The 21,555-nt window shown below is 35.1% G+C and overlaps 2 protein-coding genes across 8 annotated transcripts; both read right to left on the bottom strand.

The window, feature by feature from the left end:
* Window positions 1–5,475: 5,475 nt before the first annotated feature.
* On the bottom strand, window positions 5,476–10,789 carry LOC8284414. Of its 3 annotated transcripts, none has more exons than XR_001534930.3 (8): window positions 10,495–10,787; window positions 8,583–9,939; window positions 8,404–8,485; window positions 8,191–8,257; window positions 6,990–7,175; window positions 6,819–6,879; window positions 5,804–6,101; window positions 5,476–5,711 (listed from the first exon to the last, which is right to left on the bottom strand). XR_001534930.3 is itself a non-coding variant. In XM_015716601.3 (7 exons), the coding sequence occupies exons 2-7, from the start codon at window positions 9,718–9,720 to the stop codon at window positions 5,905–5,907; spliced, it is 1,731 nt and encodes a 576-aa protein (XP_015572087.2). In that variant the 5' UTR covers window positions 9,721–9,939; window positions 10,495–10,789; the 3' UTR covers window positions 5,476–5,904. The 3 variants fall into 3 exon arrangements, 1 of the variants encoding a protein (XP_015572087.2); XR_007215398.1 differs by lacking the exon at window positions 10,495–10,787 and adding an exon at window positions 10,360–10,467; XM_015716601.3 differs by having other exon boundaries at window positions 5,476–6,101; window positions 10,495–10,789.
* Window positions 10,790–11,773: 984 nt separating this feature from the next.
* On the bottom strand, window positions 11,774–21,321 carry LOC8284413 (serine/arginine repetitive matrix protein 2-like). 5 transcript variants are annotated; one of them, XR_007215395.1, is made up of 7 exons: window positions 21,080–21,321; window positions 19,558–20,639; window positions 18,154–18,348; window positions 16,841–17,723; window positions 14,108–16,688; window positions 12,897–13,176; window positions 11,774–12,078 (listed from the first exon to the last, which is right to left on the bottom strand). XR_007215395.1 is itself a non-coding variant. In XM_048372531.1 (6 exons), the coding sequence occupies exons 2-6, from the start codon at window positions 20,540–20,542 to the stop codon at window positions 12,064–12,066; spliced, it is 4,659 nt and encodes a 1,552-aa protein (XP_048228488.1). In that variant the 5' UTR covers window positions 20,543–20,639; window positions 21,080–21,319; the 3' UTR covers window positions 11,774–12,063. The 5 variants fall into 5 exon arrangements, 2 of the variants coding, with proteins under 2 accessions (XP_048228488.1, XP_048228487.1); XR_007215397.1 differs by having other exon boundaries at window positions 14,108–16,676; window positions 21,080–21,320; XR_007215396.1 differs by having other exon boundaries at window positions 21,246–21,264.
* Window positions 21,322–21,555: the final 234 nt, after the last annotated feature.

Below are 21,555 nucleotides of genomic sequence, written 5' to 3'. Positions count from 1 at the left end.
CTAATAAAAATAATGCATGAACGAGTGGCAACATGAAGAAAGTAAAAAAGGGAAAGTGAGTTTTCTTTATCAATAATAGTTGCTTGTGATTTCCCTTTATTAATTGTCAATTTGCACTAATGGGGTGATTAAGAAATTCATACCCACTAAAAGGTTGCACAAAATTGGCAAACATATGACCTAATTTATTGAGTATTGTTTTCTTTTTTGTTTTATAAAAAATATGTTTCAGCAATCAAAATTTGTATTAAGACATCTCAATTAGACCAATACTTTTATAGCATCTCATCAGGCGATTGAAATTGAAATTTATTAAAAAGTTCATATCTAGAAAGATTATTTGTCAATTTATTATTTAGTATATAGAATTTGCCATTTGTTTTCATTTTTAATTACTTTATAACCAAGTCACTAGAAAAGACAATGCACAATAAACAAATGCAATGACCTTTTTGGGGTAGACATGAAATACAGGCAAATGTGGTTTATTGGCAATTATTTTTAGTTGATTTTATACTCAAACAAGATCACAAAATGTTGACAATAACCCAACATTTTAAAATTGAAAACTACAATAAAAAGGTCAACAGCTGCCCCTTTAAATACATTATGTATATTCTTTCAAAGTGCAAGTGGAACATTATGGGGATAATTTTGATTTATTTTTAAAAATTTAGTTAATAAAATGAAGTTTTAAAAATTAAATAATATATATTCTGCAAATGTTGAACATATAAAAAAAGATATTGTTGGAGAAGAGAAAAGAAAGGTTCAAATTAGAGTGTCAGGCTTCTTAGTGACAAGGAAAATTCCCATTTTACCTAATCTCTGTCAGCTTTCTTTGTTGAATTTCCTTTTCAATTTCTCTTTTTTTTTTATAAATAATTTGGAAGAAAGAGAGAGAAAACTATTGATTTAAGCCCAATAACTAATCATTTTGATGTGTCATTCAAATTATTGATTCAATAATTCATTTTCCTAAATTCTTTTTCCAATTTTTATGTTATATCAACATAATCATGCATATTAGAATTAATTACTATTTTCTTTATCCCATTAAAATAGGATCTATTTTCATTTGTAGTGAAAATGTGAAGAATTAGGAAAAAGAATTCTCAATATTTATTTCTTGAAAAAATTTATAAATCTAACACTAAACACTAAACATTATTTTTTCTTCTTAACTTTCTTGGAGTGATTTTCCAATTATTGAAATTTATATGGTCAAAATTGCAGTCCAAACCCTTTTAATTTTACCCTTAACTTTTTATTATTATTTTTACTTTGCTTTAAATTAAATAGCTAAAGCAATAAGATAATATAAAATGCTAATGATGGAGGTATGATTATGGATACTTAAACTACTTACAAACATGGAGGCCATTATTGCTTTATATTATTATTTAACATTAAGAGCCGCTTTGAAGTAATCATTTTCAAATGATTTTTGTTTAAAGAAGAAAAGAATTTAACCTCTAAATTTTTACACAATCATTGGAACAAGTCACTAAAATGATGATCAAGAATATAGTAATTATATCTAACAAAAAAATCATGAGAAATTATAATTCTTACCTCATGCATATGCCTACTTATTACTTTAAGATTTACTTGTGAAATCTTTTTACTGAATGGCATTTTAGCCATTTATGGTACTCAATAACAAGGTTAGGGCCAGGCTTTTGCCTAGGCATATGGCCCTATTTATTTTCACCACTTAATTCTTTAGTATATGGTTTATCAACTCAGAGTGTTGTTTTTAGTATATGGTTTATCTTAAGGATCTGTTTTTAACCCCATAATTATCTTCAGAAGATGTGATTAGTGTATGATATTAATTAACATTAACTACTAAAACCCAATATTCTGTACTGAGTTTTAATTATTTTAAGCCATATGCATCATTATTGAATGAAATATATTTGGCAACTTAAACTGCTCAAAACCCTTAATATGATGTGAGTTGGCAGGAATGAACATGCATGGCAATTAAGGTGTCTGAGTTAATTTATATTATAATAATATTAATCTGGATTTTTCTTTTCTTTTTTAAATTATAATGGGATTATGACACTTGGAAAATAAAAAGGGCATTGAGGAATTCTTTTTTTTCTTCTTTATATTTCAGAAGAAACCCAAAATTATTATAACAGGAGAAAGGCAGAGATGAAGGATTCGTTAGAAAGGAAGGAGAAGAAGATAAGGAGATTGTGGAATGTATGGCTGTGGAACAAAAGTTTATTTTATGTAAAAAGGTGCCAACCAAAACCATATATTGTTCATCTACAAAATGTTTGTCTTATATATCTTTTATTTTAATCAAATTGCGACAGTGATTTCTTTTAATTGATGGCTCATATTTGTAAATTCAGGCACTATTCATATACACAAAATTCTTTATTTCAATCCAATCTTTCTTTTTTATATATTTAAAAAAGAGTCCACCAATAGAAGATTAGTTATTTTTTTATGTCTAATACGGAAGTAGAAACTTGAAATTGTTATTTTTATTTTTTAAGAATAAATACTCTTACTGCTTGAGTTTCAATTATTTTTATAATTTACAAAAAAGTGCACATATATAGTAATTATTTAATGAAATAATGCATGATGTTATAAGTATTCATTGATAGTAATTTTATCACATGAATTATATATACATGCATTTGTTTACATAGGTTCTATAATGACAAATTAACTTCTAATTAATGGATTTAAAATGAGAGACAAAAAATTAATTATGCTATAATTTAATATAAAATATGAAACTAATGATGTTTCATGTATTTAAAAGAAATATTTACTTTAAAATTCAGGTGCTTTTATAGAACAAAGACAAGAAAAAAAGAATAAATATATGATTAATTAAGAGCGAATCCATTTTTACAACATAAAATGCTATTTCCTTTACACAAAAAATTATCTACATTTATGGCTCTAATAATTATGTTGTGGAAAACATTTACCTTAGATTAAAGAAAATAGTTTTCAACTTTTATTTAGGTATTATCAAGAGGCATTCATCTCTTAATAAATCTATTTGTTATCGTCTCTTGTTCTAAGACTCTTCATTCTGAAATTGAAAATGTGATAGTATATATTGAGAGAATGAATAATACGAGGTATAATTACATGAATAATTCAGTAATAATTAATTAAAATGATTTTTTTATGAGCATTATAAATATTGTTTTCCTTTTAAATTTTATAAATTTTTAATCAGTTATTACAAAATACATTTAGGGAAAAAGATGGAAAATGCATAAAGTGAAAAATCATCACATGTGACATGCTTGAACTTTATTAGGCAACACCAACAAACTTATATCCATCACTATAACCCATGTTTCAAGGAACATTACTCATTCTTCCCTTGATTGCCACATTATGCCTTACTATATATCATAAGTTTATCCCCACAAGAATCATTTAATCATATATGTGCATTGACAAGTCTAATACATCAGGAGGGAAGAATTATAACCCAACAAGGTGGGATCATAATTCTATAAGAAATAAAAAAGAAAAGTCTTGATGATGACGATGAGGAGGAGGAGGAGATAGACAAAGAACAGGTTCATATATAGTTCCCAAAAAGCATGTTAGATTTTGAGTAAACATGAAACAAGTAGGATTTTGCATGTTGGAGGCAAGCTGAACTATAGGGCTTTACATTAATAGGGTCCCCTCGTTACCACTATAATGTTGCTCTTTTTATCTCCTCTTTACTCAACAGTTAATGAAGGCATGAAAGATGCATGAATGACAAGACACTTTCATGATTTTTATCAGATCTGAACTTGTGCTGTAAGAAAAGTAACACCTCAGTTGAGAATATATCATACATATTTCCTAGTTCTTTCTTTCTTTCTTTCTTATTATATTGTTACAGGTTTTCTTTCTTTTTCTTTTCCAATACTGATAATATGTATTTTCAGGTATTTAGCTTTTTAGTATCTTGCCAGTGAAAGGGAAAACATGGCTCCAAATTACATTTTTCGAAACATTTATTTATTAGGGTTAAGTGATCATTAAGAAGCTTGAATAGCAGGGGCAGATGCAATACTTTTTCTAATTTTATAACATAATTGGCTCTTGTTACTTTCATATAGGTTCTTTAAACTAGGTAGGTAATCCAGGCAAGAAGTAGCAACATAAGGGTTGCCTGTTTTACTGATAAGAGATATTGGTTATGAGGGAAAACTACAGCACATCATATCATACTTGCCATTGCCATTATCACTTACTTTATGACACACTACTTCTGAAATATATCAAATATGATACAAAAGTGAACCTAAAAGACCCAAATGCATCGGTGATGAAAAAGATTTTTTAGCAAGAAAAAGCCATGGAATTGAGTTGCCAGGTCATTAGAATCAAACCCACATCTAATTTGCACATGATAAGTTGATGATAATTTAGATAGCCACCAAACACTTTAATTAGTGAGTTTGAGTTGGGTCAGTTGAGGAGTAACTTCTATAATTGAGAGATTAGTACAGATGACAAAAAAAACACCCATGAATTTTGGATTTTATGGGCCTTTTCCCAGCTGGCTATGGGGTCCAATGTCAAACTACAGGATGACCAGGACCATTTTTGATAGTTAATGTAGTGGGTCCAAATTAAGTTTTGGAGGGACCCAAGAGATAAACAGCAAAGCCATGATCTTTATTAACTGCCCTCTCAGATAGGTTATGGCACATGGGACCTTAAAATTATTATTACTATTATGTTATTGCCATCTTCTATATTAGTACTACCTGCTTGATGCATGTATATTATTATAATCACATGAGATCTTCCATAGCATATAAAAGGAGTTCCTAAGCTTGGTAGTTGGTTCAGAGTCACAGAAATGATTAGTCAAATTCCAACTACCTGCATTAAGAAGATGATGGGGACAGTGACGAAGATGACAAAAAAAAAAAAAGATTTCAAGGATGTATCCATTTCACGGGCCAAATTTGTCATCTACTATGGTCTCCCATTGTAGTTTGTAAGGCTCAAGTTCATATGCGATTATGCATGCATTTTTTATCAACCAAACCAACTATTGCCAAGTGTGAAATATCGTAAATATCTTCATCACATGGAGGAGAAATAGATGTGAGAAATTCAACTAATAAATAAAGCTACTGCAGCCTGCAACACATAGGTTGACCACTACACTAAGCACAGACAGACATAGATTGAAGAAGCAAACCTATAATTCAATGCGTACTAATTCTCAGCCACCAATGAGTTTTGGTCCACTGATAAATTTGATACTAAAGTCGTCTCCGGCTCCAAATTGCAGCCAAGCCCAATTAACAAAAAGCGAAGGACAAAATAAGCACATGCCTGCTAATTCTCTCGACCTTTTTTTTGTTTTCCTACCCTACATCTACCAGAAAGAGTTCATGAACTAAAGCATGCACTAGCCCTGCAATAGCAGTCAATACATGCATGCGCCAGAAAGGACAATAAACATAACCGACATCTCGTGGAACAGAGATTTCATTTTGTTATTATGGTAATTCAAGTGTAGTCAACAAAATGATCAATCTTGTGTGCTGTTTGCATGGCATACATGTCCTTATACCAAACAATTGCTATAGTGAAAATAGAAACAGCTCCTGTTTAAAAAAAAAAAAAAATTGAGGACCTACAGCACAACAAACAAAAATGTTCCGCATCTCAAGGTTGAGGACGACTAGAGCAGTACTCTGCATGTTATCAAAAGAACAGCAGTTACTATAAGCAAGCTTGTGTAATCCACCGCTGGGAACATGTTTCTGGGTTTTCTCTTACAACTAACCTGGCTAAACAGAAGAGACACCAGCATTCTGCAACGCCAATGCAGCCATTTGCAGCAGTTTGAATAACATCACTTGACAGCCAAGAAAAAATATGGGGGAACTATATTGTATTTCCAGAACCACTAGCAACAACTTGACGTTGTCTAGAGGCAACACCTAAAAGCTTCTTGTAGAAACCCCATGAAGGATTTGATTTCGTAATGGCTCGCTGGCCAAATGGATGTTGAGCAACAAAATCTTGAACATTTTGAGCTTCCGCTAACCGTTCAAGATACACACGTAGGTCGCCTCCAGGTCCTGTTGAGCAATAAATATAATAAGAGCATTAGTACCATGAGATTAAAATCTTGTGCAACTTTTCTCAAGATCACGTCCAAGTGAGCCATTTGGATAGAAATCAAATAGCGGAACTGTAATATGCACAATGCTGCCCCTAGATGACCAAAATGGCATCCATATTGGACCTAATCACCAATCACAAGCAGAAACTACTGGCTCAGAACAGTGAAAACATAAAAAAAAAAAAAAAAAAAAAAAAAAAAAGCCAGATGTGCTAGTTCTGGAAACAAAATTGTGCATGCAAATAGGCTATTGGTGAATATGTTTTCAGGCAATGATTAACCAATAAGACATCTCGCAAACAGAAGGTTAATGACTTGGTTATAGTGGTAATTGGTAAAAGCTGAGGATTTGCAACTTCAAAATCAGTTACTACCAGAGACAAGATAGTTTCAGCTTATTGTTTATGAATATCAACGATCCAGAACTTCTCCCACCTAATAACAAAACGTGGCTCCACCAAAAATTTCACTTAACACAAAAAGTCATCGGCATACCAGCCTATTGTGGCAAAAGAAAAGATTATGATGAGCTCAGACTTTGACCTAACATATGTAGGTAAGATCAACCATGTTTCTCACAGCACTTCATGAATGAATTGTGTCGAAGTGGCTTATCGCTCGTGTTAAATCTGCCAAAACAGGAAACTCTACATCTATATTAAGAGTGCCTCACCTAATGAAGAGTCTCCAGCATCCTTGTAGCAATATGTATGAGGAAAGATAGCAGTGTGCGGCTGGACAAAGAAGATTTGACACAGAAAGCAATAGAAAATGACATCAGAACAGTATCCAAAAAGTGAAATCATCACCCAAGTGAGAGAGAAGAAAGAATTGCAGAACATACTGGATTGCGCAAGGCCTTGTATGGTGAATCGTCCAACAATAATGTATTAGATTCATCATATTCACCCTTGTTCCATGGAAGACGAGGATCAAATTTGTCCCACAATTTTTTCAATTCCTTCAAAACCAGGGGTTTGCTATTATTCTCAACAGTGGTGAATCCTGTATTGGTACAGTGGGACTGATGCTGCTCGAAAACAATCACCGTAAAATGAAATGAGATTCACAATCTATCACTGTAACAGATTTCAACAGCGGAAGAGACATGATGGCTTTAAAACACCTAAAATTACTTGAACCATTCCACAAAAGCAGATATAGTGCAAATTCTTGTCTTGGGTCTTTTGGGAGTTACCTGTTACTGCTTTTTTACTAAGAAATCTTGTAAACTTCAGAAAAGGAAGAAAAATAGAGATCTTGGGTAATCCAAGACAAAGTTTACAACTTAAGAGAAGAGACATGGCTTATTAAGAATAACAACAAGAATAACTCCACAAAAAGATATGATGATCAAAACCTGTAACCAAATCCCCTATATTATGTCGGTAAAATTCTCAATGGCTTTTCTAACATAAATCCACAAGCACCTATATTTAAAAAAATAAGCTTCAGCAATAATGTAATATCCTCTATGGGAAGACTTGATACCCATTTCCATTTGGAAAATATTCACAAGTTTAGTAAAGCATTAAATGAAATTCTTATCTCAAATATGGCAGAAACTTCAGTTATCCTTTACACAATACCCAGTAGTAGTTTGCAGCATTCACATCGAATAGAAAAAGAACTTTTCATGATTCAATTTAGTCTGGCTTCTAAAGAACCAACTAAGCATATTTTTAATTAATGTATAAACTAAACTATATATGTTTATGGCATATCTCTAGTTTATACACTTTAAGTCAAAATAGAAAAAACCTTTTTTTTTTTAACACCATTTGATTTGAGGCTCTCAAATCTAAGTTTAAGCCCAATTACATGGTTCAAACTAAATTAGAAACCGAACCAACTGTTAGATTTCAGTTTAGTTTGTTTCTTAACCAAAAGAAAGTTTGGTTTGATTTAAAAAAGAAAATCTCCAGAAAGGACAAAACCAAGCTTGCATACACCCCTACTGAAAATATTTGCCCCAGACTGCAGGATGATTATGGCATACCACAAAAAGATAAAAAGTGCATGTTTCACTTATAACATGAACTTACCCAACAAAAAAGCAGCTTATGTCTAGAATCTCCCATGAGAAAATCAATTACCTTGTCCATGTTTTTCCTGCAATAGATATGCTCATGGTTAGGGTGCAACAAGGACAATAGGATTCTAACTTATTTGAATGACTATGTAGAACATATATTTGTTAAATGACATATTATTAAGAAATAAGGAAAAAAGTATGATCACTTGTAAATGGACAGTACTTGGTTCTTGATGACCAAACCCCAACATTAAATTTCTTGAAGCAAAACTGTAAAAAGTCATCACAGAAAGGCCTTTTGAAAACTGAAACATAATAACAACAAAGTTAGAATTTATGCAATTAAATTGGAAATGGAAACAAGGTCACAAGTATAAATACAAGTCCATATAAAATTTTAACCTGATTTATGGGATATTGTAATGTCGGCCTTATTTGATATATGACCATATGGAAGAATATCAACTAGAAGTCCATTGACATCAAGGATAAGTAGCTTTTTGTCTGGACGATCAACATGAAGTTCTGTTACTGAAGAGTATGATACTTGAGGAAGATTATCCTTGATATGAACATCTAAATCAACATCCTTCACTTCCGTTATTTTATTGCTTTCCACCGATGCAAACTCACCAACTGAACAGTTAGAAGAGGTATTCTCTGTCAAAAATTTTTCCGCAACCTTAATTGAAGAAGCACACTCCCTAGCTTGTACTCTTTCTGCCTCATTTTCTGAAACTTCAAATGAATGAATGTTATTTAAATCTGATGAAGCTTGTCTAGCCAGCGTAACAGGTACGATATTTTCTTCAGAGTCCGAGGATTTTCTTTTTCGATAGATTCTTAATGTTCCCTTCATCTGACGGGTTTGAATATTTTCCTTTTCAGCCAAAAGAAGACCACCCTCACCATTATTATCATGTTTATTTATTGAACTAGCACTTTGACTTCCTAAGGAATTACTTTGTCTTTCAGATATCAGAGCATTTTCTTCCATCTTTACTGAGTTCAACTCAGCAAGAGGAACATGAGCTTTGTCATCAATCCTAGATGCAAGCAGCTTCTGTTTCTTTCTCATTTTCTTCCTCTGTGTCTTGGTCAATTGTGAGTGTGGGGCTATTTTCGAATCTGCCTTTTCATCAGTATTAACTGCAGACTCCTGACATAAATTTGTTCCAACAGAATCACCCTTTATTGAAGAAGTATCCCCTTGAATGTCTATCTGCATGTTCTGATTTTCTTTCGCATTTTCCTCATTCTTCTTCTTGTTCTTCTTAATCCTCTTCCTTTTCCTTTTACTGGTTTGTGAGCATGTTGATTCCAAATTACTTTGAGACTCTGTGATATCTGACTCATCTTTATTGCTGATTGCAGGATCTCTAACTGTATCTTTTTCCAAGGATGTATTTCTCATCAAACAAGAATCATTAGTAGGACAATTATCTAAACCATCAACCTTATCCAAAGGAACACACTTCTTGCGTTTCCTTAATTTCTTCTTATCCTTGCATGTCATCACTTCTCCATTACATGATGCCATCTCTCCCTGATGTAACCAGAAGTCAAAACTATAACTCTCCTTATTGAAGTTTCTTATGCTTACCAAATGAGTATTGCATCACCTAGAGACCTCAGAATCTCACTCATGAAACTTCCTTTCATTAATGAATTCTCCTTTACAATCAACCACCAAATCATACACACAACAAAAACTTTCCCCTCAAGTTTTAGCTTTTTTGACCATTGTCTAGCTAATGACCTGCAATTCAACACAAAAGTTACCAATAAACTTGAAAGAGCCAAAAGTTAAAAAGAAAAAAAAAAAGGACCAAACTACTTGCTAGACAATACACATCCTAATATTTATAGCCTAAGAGATATAAAAATAAGGAAACAGAACAATTACAAAATCCCGACCTAGTTAATTTAGCTAAACAGTAGCTAATACAGCCAAGAATATCACAACAGCAGTGAAGGCTGTTACAGCGTCATCAATTAGGGAGCATCTGCTAGGTAAAAACCAGTGAATGGGAGTGGAGAATTCCCTAAAGCTAATGAAAAATAAATTTAACAAACAGAACAGTACAGACACATTAGAGCTAGGCAGGCATTTGATTTATATTTGCCACAGGTAAAGCTAAGAAATTACAATTGTGAAGTCTTTTAGTAAGCAAATTACCAGAAAGAACTTAATTAGCTTTAGTTATGTCTAAAAGAGAAATCGAAACTGAAAGGCAGGAGATTCAGAATAGCAATAATCAAACAGAGAAAAAAAAACATTAATAATAATAATATAAATTGAGTAAAAAGAAACCTGTTATTGGTTGAAGAAGAATTGGTAGTAAAGAGGTTTAATGTGGTCGTGATTGGGATTGAAGGGTGGTGAATGGTGATTGGCGGGCAAGTGAAGTAAGTAATTAGTAACGTTAGTAACGTCTTTGTTGGAATAGACTGCTAGGTTTTGGTTTCTAGGTTTTCAATTCAGCACACCGTCTTTCTTTATTTGTTTCTACTGTCGCCAAATGGGCCGGATAGGTTTTGGGTCGTATTCATTTCTTCAGAATCGATGTTTCTTGTTAAGGAATTTTGCATGTCAGAAATATTGTTTCAGTTCAGAGAAAGAAAAAAAAAAAGGTGTCATTTTCATTTCTCAAATTAATAAAATATTTATTTATTTATTTAAATGTAATCTCAAGAGTCAAAGAATAACATCGACAAGACAACCTTTGTTCGTTATGGATAAGGAATCAATGATATGGCTATTTCGGTTGATTATGCAAAAAATACAAAATGATAAATATATCTGAACAATCAAAATGTTGAGGAAAGTCGGCAAATAAAATAAATTCATTACAGATATTCTGTACAAATGTTTACCTTAGTAAGCTTTTCATTTCATTTTCATTTTCGAAATTTTTTAATTCCAATTCCAGAATCTGAGCTAAATAAATTAATTCTGGAGGATAATCTTTTTCTTTTTGTTTCTAATCCTGTTTTTGACTTGTAACATCTTCTTCCCTGCAGAAGTTGTATTTGGATCACCAGTGCAGATCTACAAATAGAAGTTCCAAATGTCCAGAGGAGACTTGGCTATGCATGCTAGTACTCATAATTTCAGACCCTTACTTTTCTATTTTATGTCATTTACATGATACTAATACGTGGATTGCAGCTAAGAACATGGGATCGAAACTGAGGACAGATCAAGAAATCATATTCAGCTATAGAAAACCACTGCAGTTTCTGAGAAACAGTATCACCTGGCAGGAAAGCACTTTAGATGCGAGAAGGATACACCTATCAATATGAGAAGCAAATATACCACAGGTCACTAACCAGCACCATACTTTGAATTGAACTCTACATTCTTATACAACCATCAAGATGGCTTCCTGCCAACCTGTTCTTTCATTCATCATCACTGCTCATCCTCCAGGAACTCTGGATCCCAATGCCACACAGAATGTCTTCCACCAAAGATTCCACAAGCAAATGTTTAGGACAAATATCAGTATCCAAGATCTTACTTCAGAAGAACACCAGGTGCCCACTCAAAACCTCACATTATCACTTGAATTTGTGAGATGGTGACCAGTGCAAGTGTTTGTAGAACATTTCCATAAATTCTCCATCTCACAACCACAATTTGTTCAAAGGCTTAGAATATAAAAGAAGAAACTAAATAAAAGAAAAACTGTCCCACTTAATATTATCGATTCATCTGTACACATTTACAAGTTTCTCCTCCGCACACTGTCTGTGCGTGCATGAGCATGAACCTTTCAAATGACCTTTAACATATTGTTGGCAGTGGCACCACACAGGAAAGAAAAAAGAAGGGGAAATCCATATCATCCAACAAAACCTTCAAGAATAATTCACTTCATTCAAATTTATCCTGCAACAAATGTTCACAATAAAATTTTATCAATAACAATTAACATAGGCCAGAAATCTTGACCTGGTAAAAATATCCAAACAAAACCATATCTTAGTAGATGTGGCTTCCAATTCCCTTGATCATCAATTTTATCCAACCAAAAAGTACACAGTAAAATTATATGCTTTTTGCCTATTTTTTTTTTCTTTTGGTAGGTAATCCAAATCTAATGTCTTACTTTTATGGTTGTATCTGAATCTAATGTTTAACAATCATAGACTGGCATCTTGCAAGAATTAAAATGTAAAATAGCAAAACAGAATAATCAATTAAGCATTGTGCTGATAAATTCTTGCATCTCTTAGGGTGGCAAAAGTTGGAGGATACATGAATTGATAAGAGAGGAACAGAAATACTTAGGAAATGGAAGAGATGTCGCAAATAATATTCTTGAAGAAATATAAATTGTAGAATCAGGACCTGGATCATGCATCTCCAAATTTTGAAAACAGCCATACCATAAGATGCCATTGGAAACTATAAGCACGACATAGCAAGAAGATAGAGTAAGAATATAGAAAACACAGCATCTAAATCATCACAAAGTATTCCATGTCCTTCTTTGTTTCTTGACTTAATCTTTTAATGTGTTTACTTCCTAATTTGGCATAATATTTCCTAACAATGGCTATGTAGTAGATGAAAAAAATTTCAAAATTCTACTTATACTGCAAAAATTAGGCAATTTACAAAGGGATTACTACAGTTAACAGAACAGCTAGTTACAGATAAGATAAAAGGCACGACATCAATATTCAAAGAAGCACATTACATACACATTTTAGAGCTCCCACAGAACTTTGCTGAGGTTGGAAATAATGCTTCATAAAATTCATCTTGTTGGACTTTCATATATTCTGGTGCTGGTAAATACAAGCTTCACCAAGCACCAGGAATGTACCAATGCCAGGTGAAACTTTACCATCTGCCCTCGCAACTCAGCAGTAATGGCACATAAGCCACAAAGATAGGAGAGTTCATGGAAACAAAATCATCAACCAAAACCATAGGTGATAATATCAACCTTTACCCTTCAGCATACTTATCTACATACCCCTGTAAGCATAAATTAACAATCGCAAATCAAATTTAAGAATCCAAGCTTCGCAAGAAAAAAAAAAAAGAGGGAATATTCTGCTCCTTGCACCCTACAAAAGTTTCATTTTTCCTTTTCTTCTGGCTGCACTAAAATTTATACATTGTAGCAACAAATGTTTGTTCATTTCCTGGAAGAACTTTGCATGATAGTCATGAGTCTTGATTCCTAAACACAATCTCAACTTACTTTATCATGTAAAGAGAGTAAAGCTTTAATTCATGTATGCTAATGGTGCATGTAATAAAATCTCCCACCTTTCAATTTGGTTATTCTTTTCAGGAGAAGAGAAGTTGGTGCAGCCCCTTTAAACTCGATTTTATCATTGAATGCACTAGATGATTAATTGCTGAAAACAATTGCCACAAGAAGTTCAAATCCAATACCTATTTTTAGTTGGCAAATTCAGTGCAGTTTTATTTGAGAAATCTAAAAACCTATGGTATGTTAAAATTTCAAACCCCAAGTCTCACTCATAACCATGACTAAAAGAAATGGTTTATTCTAACAATGATATTGTGTCCTTTTTGGAGAATTGGCAGGAATGCACATGCATTTGTTAAGCTTTTGAAGGCGGTTGTCCAGCTGTTTTGAGCAATACTGAACTGATGTATGCTATCCTATTTATCAAATTGCTCAAACAAATTTTTAGGATGAAAAGATCCAAAAAACTGATCATGTTTTTTCCTGATGGCAAGTCATTGACAATGTCAACTAAACTTAAGGCCAGAATATAGGATCTCTATCAATCAACACACAAGTCATATTACTCAGGAATTTGTTAGCATTGAAATTTCTTTCCAGTTATCAGTTAGGACAAGGATACATGCACCTGTGTAGTTAACAGTCCCACATAAAGAAGAAAAGGAAAAGGAAAGAACGAGGATATACCATCACAAGTTTTGTTAGTTTCCTCTGTGACGAGTTGATATACTGATTTATCTTTGCCTTGGACTTGGGTATCTGGTGGCTCTTCATTGCACCAGCCACCTTATCAACAGTCTTCTTGACAACAGTCTTAAATGTCTCCTTGCTCATGTTACCTTGTCGCCATGATGGCTTTAAAACCTCCTTTACAAAATCTGCAACGCAAGCTTTGAAAAGCTTTATCGATCTGGATTCCTTGCTCTTCCTGCTCTTCCCTGGGGACTTAATCTGGTCAATCTCTATCTCGCCCATATTTGTATTAGCTAAAGCATCAGGGTTACTCTGACTCCCATTTTCAACATCACCAACTTCTGCGTCTGCTGTCTCACCAAATTCCTCATTATCAAGAGATGCAGCAAGAGTGATGCTACCAGGCTCTTTCCTCCTGTTATTCTCTTCGACATCCAATGCTTGGATAGGGCCTTTGAGCCTCGATATGATATCCGAATCACCAGAGGGTTCCCATTTCTGAATAGGATCAAATCTCTTATATGAGTTTGAAGATGGTTCAATGCTGTCAAAGATTGGATCATACTGATCTCCACCTGACCCAGGAATAATCTTCCCGGCACCTCTGGCAGAAATTGGTGAAGAAGCTGTCTGTCTTGATCCAACACCTTGGACATCAACTGAAGCATGGTTCAAACTAAAAGGAGGATCATGCTTGCTAACATAAGTTGTGTCTTTTTCTTGCCTGAAGACATCAGAACTAAATCTGGAGCTAAGCGGCTTCTCAAAAGTGGATACATAAGGATTAAAGTGAGTTGAACTTCTTGTTACTCCAAAATCAGGCTGATGCAATGATTGATTTCTGTCTCGATGATCTGGTGTGTATCTAGTTGAAGAACTGATTTTCCCATGCAGATCATAGGCACTACCAGGGACAGAATTGTCCAAATCATGCATTGGCTGTTGCGGCTGCAAGTATGGATGAATCTGAGAAGACTTCAAAATCTCTCCTGGAGTTGAACTTTGACCAGGAAAGTTTTGCATTTTGATTGCAGATGACTCCTGAGAAAAGGTCATAGGCTGAAGGTAATTGTTATTCCTAGTAAAGGAATCTGAAGTACCTAAATCCTGCACTGGAAGTTGTTTTGAATGATCTTCTCCCAAAATACCAGTCCTGCTAAATTGTTGACTGGATGGGTTGCTTCCAGGTAGAGGCTTCAACCTAAAATCTTCCACATGTGAGAGAAGTCGATGAGGTTCTTGCACCGAAGGGTAGGCCCGAAGCTGGAATTGACCAACCTGGGAATTACCAGACAACTCAGTTGAGTAGGGCGGTATTGAGAAGAACTGAGAACCAAAGTCACTCCTTGGAGGCAAGCCGCTCTGCTGAAATTGCAAAGAAACATCTGGTTGTGCACTTCCTGCATTTGCAGTCAGAATGTTTGCTGGCAATTGCGATGGCGGTGGCGGTGGTGGCAGCATGGAGGCTAAGGAGGATTTCGGTGGTACAGAAAAAAGAGAACTTTGATGGGGCAGCATGTAAGAAGGAAAGCTTTCCAAAGAGGCAGATTGAGAATGAGATGCTACAGAATGAGGCATCAAACTGTAATCCCTTGATGGCTGTGTCGCATGTAGAGTGTTATTCTCTGAATTGGGAGCAGGAGGAAAAGGGGGAAGCTGGGAAGGATTATGTGCAGAATCTGCTGAAGTTGGAAAAGGTTCACTAGTACATAGCTTATTCGGAAAAGTCTTAATGGTTTTATCAGGTGATGGATCAGATATAGAAGAATCATCAGTTTGTAGGTAAGGGCGATCAGTACCTTCAAGCACTGGATGTGACAGAACAGGCTGAAGTTGCTGGACCACAGAGTCCTTCAGAGAAGAAAGCACGACCTTAGAAGCTTCACCATGCAATTCCAGGACTTTAGTATCAGTAGCAAGTTTAGAGGGAGAACCACCAATACTCCTTGGCCTGTCAGATTCCATCGTCTCTAGAAGATTCTCTTCTAGAGAAGTAGTAACATTTTCAGACCTTTTTTTACCTGCTTCTGGCTCTTTAACAGTGACCTCTCTTGCAGGACCAGAAGAAATTCTGTCAGGATTAACAAATGCATTGCTGAGAGAATCTTCTCTGGTGCAACCAATGATATCATCTTTTGAAGCAAGAATGCTGCCAGCAGGCATATCACGATTGTGTCGCGATTCCCGGTTCATGATTTCCTGCTCAAGATCTGATACCTTTAGTGAGGATTTCTTGCTATCATCATGAGTGTTGACATTCTTTGAACTGGGAGGAAGTTGCACTACATGCTGCTTGCTTTTATGATGCCTTGATCCATCGTTTTTCTCAGAATCATGGTGCAGATAGCGACAAGATGCCCCACGGTAGCACTTGCCTCGGAGAAAGTCAAAACAGGCTGGCATCTGGCGTCTCATAATGCCGTTGCTAAACTCACTTGCATGCCTAAAAGATGGAGACCTGCTCCTACTTCTTCGACTCCTGGGAGACCTGCTCTTACGGTTCTTGGGAGACCTGCTCTTACTCCGTCGTTTCTTGGGAGACCCGCTCCTACTTCTTCGATACCTGGGAGACCAGCTAAAACAAATATCAAGAAAATTCAGTTTCTTCAACAGATTATGAAAATAATTCCATAATAAAACTATTAATGCTACTACCTTTGTAGTAACATTTATAGTTCCATAAATAAAGTGCAGTGTAAACCCTAGGATAAAAAGATAGTTTCCTACCTGCGAGATCTACTTCTATTCTCTCTTCTTCTCCGAGGGCTCCTCCTCCTCCTTTTCCTCCTACCTGTAGGAGACCTACTCCGACTTCGGCTCCTACTTCTCCCTCTTTTGCTATGTCTCCGAGCATGACGTGAATCATCAGAGTCACTATCACTAGCACCTTCTCTGACCAACCTGCCAAACTCATCTATCTTTTGTGCATTCGAAGTGAAGTTTGCACTTTTATTGTCATTGTCCTTCTCATATTTACTACTAAAAGTAGCATTTGCCCATTCACCACCAGAGGCATCTTCTTTAGCTAGACGCTTGGTATTAGAAGCATGGTCAATAAATAATTGGTTTTCATGCTTAGTATCGCTACATTTGGTGGCCAACCCACTTGAAACGGAAATCGGGGCAGTCTCCTTAATTCCACTTTGTGAATCTGAAGGATATTCTGGGGCTCTGTATGGAATGCCAGATTTAGGGAGCAGCACAGAAGTCCTTTCAGACTTGTAGGGACTCTTTGGCCCAGCATCTCCAGTCTCTCTATACAAGCCTTCATTGCTGACTGCAACTACTGGTGAAACTGTTTCAGGATTGGAATCTTTCAAACACGATTCCTCATCATTTTCTGAGCTGTCATTAGAAACATAATCTTGTAGAAGTCTGAATGGACTACTTCCATTCATAACTTGACCAGGATATTTGTCAGAACTTATGCATTCAACAGCTCCACCTGCCCAAGGTGAACTTTTATCATCAGTGAGGGGTGCAGAACAATTCTCTCCGTCACCAACAAAGCGATACTGGGTAGCTTGAGCAGAACCAATAACTGGGCTTTGAATTCCAAAAGTTGATCTCCCAAATGTCAAGTCATCACAACTTGGGACAAATTTTGGCCCTGTGTATTAAACTCAATGGATAAGCTACAGATCTAAAGACTATTCTTGTAGTTTTATGTGAATAACTTATATGAGAAACACAGCCCTCTTTTTTTATTTACAAATTTTGGACCTGTGTATTAAACTCAATGGATAAGCTACAGATCTAAAGACTGTAGCTTATTAAGTATCTAAGGACTGTAAGTTTTATGTGAATAACTTATATGAGAAACACAGCCCTCGTAAGACATTCTTGAGTCACTGGAAGTTACCCATTAAGTATAACATTAAATATAGAACAAAATCAGAAAGCAAGAAAGTTCTATTAACCAGCACATCAGAAGCAAAAAAAGTAACATATCAAAATTTGCACTACAAGGTAGGAAAATAAGCAGAAAATGCTTTATAAGTTCATGAATGAAAAAACACTGCATAGGAGTAAGAACTTACCTTGTTCACCCAGTCTTAACGAGCTGGATGATAACTCAGTATCAGATAAAACAGTTGTGGCTGCATCCGATCCTACTGAACATGGCAATGTGCATAACTTTTTTTCTGATTCCTTTTTCAGAGCAGAAGCTTGAGTAGGTATTTGAAAAGGCTGACTCACTGCCTGGTCAATGTGAGATGACCCGCTGATATCATCTAAAGACACCAATCCATAAAAGAAAACAAGATAGAAAATTAATAACTTCACCATGCAACTGCTTAGCACTAGGTATACAATTTACATACGTAGCATATCTGTCCAAATTGTTTTATTTGTTTTAAACATGCACGTAAGTCGTAACTTTTTCCTTTTACTAGCTGAGACGCATCAATGAATTTTGGGGAGCAAGAAAATTAACAATGCGAAAGGCCAATCGATGCCACATTGACATAGGACAGATAGAGTATGTATCATTTATGTTCAGATATATAACCTGGATAGAGAACTTGATGCATTAGAACACTTTTTTTTTTACTTCTTAACTATAATTGTACAAATAATGGGTTGGACTTGAAACCAATGAGAAGAAATCAATCCAGCCTCAAAAAAAGTATTTAAAACTATTCTGAAGATTCATTTCCAATGTTTTTATTCCCATTTTTCAACTCAATCTCTTTCATAAATGTATTTAACCCAAAGAATCCATTTATAGCAATTATAAACCACAATATGGAAATTTAAGCTAACATATGACTTCCAAAATCCATTCATTTACTATCACCTCATATTTCAATGCAATCCACAAGAATACTTGCCTTCCAAAAATTAATGTACAGGACTAAACCAGTAAAAAAGAACTTAACAATAATAGTGCACAGCTACAAACTGATGTGGACTGAGAGAGAGAGAGTATCTAAGTCCCTTTAGGTAAGAACTGGGGACACAGTCAGCACCCAGAGAATATTATTTTTCAAAAAGAAAAAAAGAAAAAAAGAAGAACCTCTGCTTGCATGTTTTTTAGCACATTGAAGGTTGGATATGCAACAAAATCAGAGATAATTCTTCCATTCACCAACTGTAGGAAGGTCATCTTTGTCACTACTCTTCTAGTGAGAAGGACAAACACGCATCATAACAGTTAAATGACAGGCCACTTTGAAAGCATTGAACTTTCCTAGTATCTCTAAGATGACATACATGCACATGCTCCCTAAGTCTCATCCATAAGATTTTTCCAAGGTCGAAAGACAAGCCTTCTATATATGTTAGAACCCGTTCTATATTATTGTGCATAATATTCACAATTTGAAATAGAAAATGTTGATACTCTAATGCAAATGAAATGGTTGGGATATATTAGCAAACTACAAGCAGATGAAAGATACATAGAAAATCACAAAGAAAACATAACTAGTTACACTAACCTTCCATCTCCATGTCAGAATTAGCAGGTGAATGGGCCTCAGTTGCAACAGTTGAATGATTGGTTGGCATTGCATGCTCAATTCCATCCAGTTTGCATCTCTTCTTCATCCACAAAAAATACCCATGCGCAATAGCAGCTTCGCTTCCTGGCTCACCACCAAACAAAAATTTGAACAATGGATTCTCATTTTCCTTTTGCCGAGACATATCTTCATAAGAAGAACCATTCTTGGCAATTAGCTGGCATAACTCTTCAATCTTCTGAACAATTTCTTCTGCTGGCTTAGGTGGAGGAGCACCTGATTTACTGCCAGAAAGTGTACTAGAATAGGGTGGTGGCGAAGAAGATGGCACAGGGGGTGGTGCAGAAGCCGGCAATGGTGGTGGAGGCGGCAGTGGTAGAGGAGCCACGGAAGAGATTGAGGAGTTTCCAGTACTTGAGTCCGAACTACTCCCAAAAAGAGCAAAAGTTGGAAAACTTGAAGTGGGCAGGGGAGGTGGAGGTGGCGGAATTTGCTGTATACCCTGCACAGCAATTGGCTGTGGAGGCAGCTGACTAATTGGAGCTCTATATAATACAGGGCCTTGTGAAATTGTAGGTGGCAAATTCCGAGGAGGAGGAGGACCAGGTGCTAAATAAGAATGTTGTGGATTTTGCTGTGCAGTTGAATACATTTGCAGCAATGGAGCACTTCCACTAATTGTTGGTGGCCGATGCAAAAAAGGCTGACCTGGACTGGGCATCCCACCAGGAGGAACCTGCCGAGTGCTAAAATGTGGAGCAAGAGGACCATGCTGATATATAGGCAATCCTGGCTGACCAGGGCGAGGTGGGATAGGAGGTGATGGAAGCAGTGGACCTTGTTGAAAATTATGAGATAACGGAGGAGGCAGAGCTTGTGAATGATGCTGTAAATATGGAGGTGGCCTAGGTTTCTGAGGACCTTGTCCAGACTGAGAATTATAACCCCCTTGACTAAACATCTCAACTTCTGCAACTTAATAAGTTTGCAATACCTTATCAAACTTTGGCTTACAACAAATCACCAGTAGGAATTAATGAATAGTTCAAGTAGCGTACCTGAAAGATAGACAAAAAGAACCTACTTTCAACTATGATGATAACAATGTCAAGTAATTAATTATCCAATTAACCAGTTAAAACAGCTTCATCATGCAAAACGCACCAACTCTGATAATGAATAACAAATAGCAATCACAAAAAATTACAGCAAAACTAAAGCAATCACTCTCTAATGCCACCTTAAAAAGCATGAAAACTAGCATTAAAATCTGAACCCGCACGCTCCTAACTCTGCGTCATATTACTATATTATATAGTAAAGCTATATTATCATCTTTGAAAGAGCATAAACTAGAAAAAGATTCTAACTTTTCCTACTTTCCTCAGCATTCCGGCAATTAAACTTGTGGAATCAAGAGGAGCGTGAATATAATGACTAAATAATCAATAAGCAAACAAAGAAAAAGAAAAGAAATCAAGTGACAAAATAGAATTACCCAGCCAAAATATAAAAAAGAAGAAGTTGAAACCCTAGAGTTCGACAAGTGGAAAGTTAAGAGTATCGATTGGTTGAGATTGAGCAAGAATGAGATGGCATCTGAATTTAATTTTGACAAACCCTAAGAAAGAAGAAGAAGAAGAAGAAGAAGAAGGAGCTCTAACTCTCATGGTGATGCGTGTATGATACATTTTTCTGATTCGGTTCTTGTTTCACAGCGTGAGAATAAAAAGAAGAAAAAACTAAAAACAATTACCATCTTTTCTTATAAAAACACAATTTCTTACATAGCTGTAAATTTATTTGTAATAATTAAGTTATTGATGAAATATTGTCCAATCTCATAATAGATTTACTTTACCGTTAGACATTAAATATATAATATTAAAATTGGAATAAAGAGAATCATCCGGCGAGAGTTTGCCATATAGAATTAGCAAAATAAAATATTTATCATTTTTCTATAAATATTAA

The sequence above is a fragment of the Ricinus communis genome, chromosome 4, assembly GCF_019578655.1.
Source record: "Ricinus communis isolate WT05 ecotype wild-type chromosome 4, ASM1957865v1, whole genome shotgun sequence".
Lineage (NCBI taxonomy): Eukaryota > Viridiplantae > Streptophyta > Magnoliopsida > Malpighiales > Euphorbiaceae > Ricinus > Ricinus communis.
This window is presented reverse-complemented; position numbering and strand designations above follow the sequence as displayed.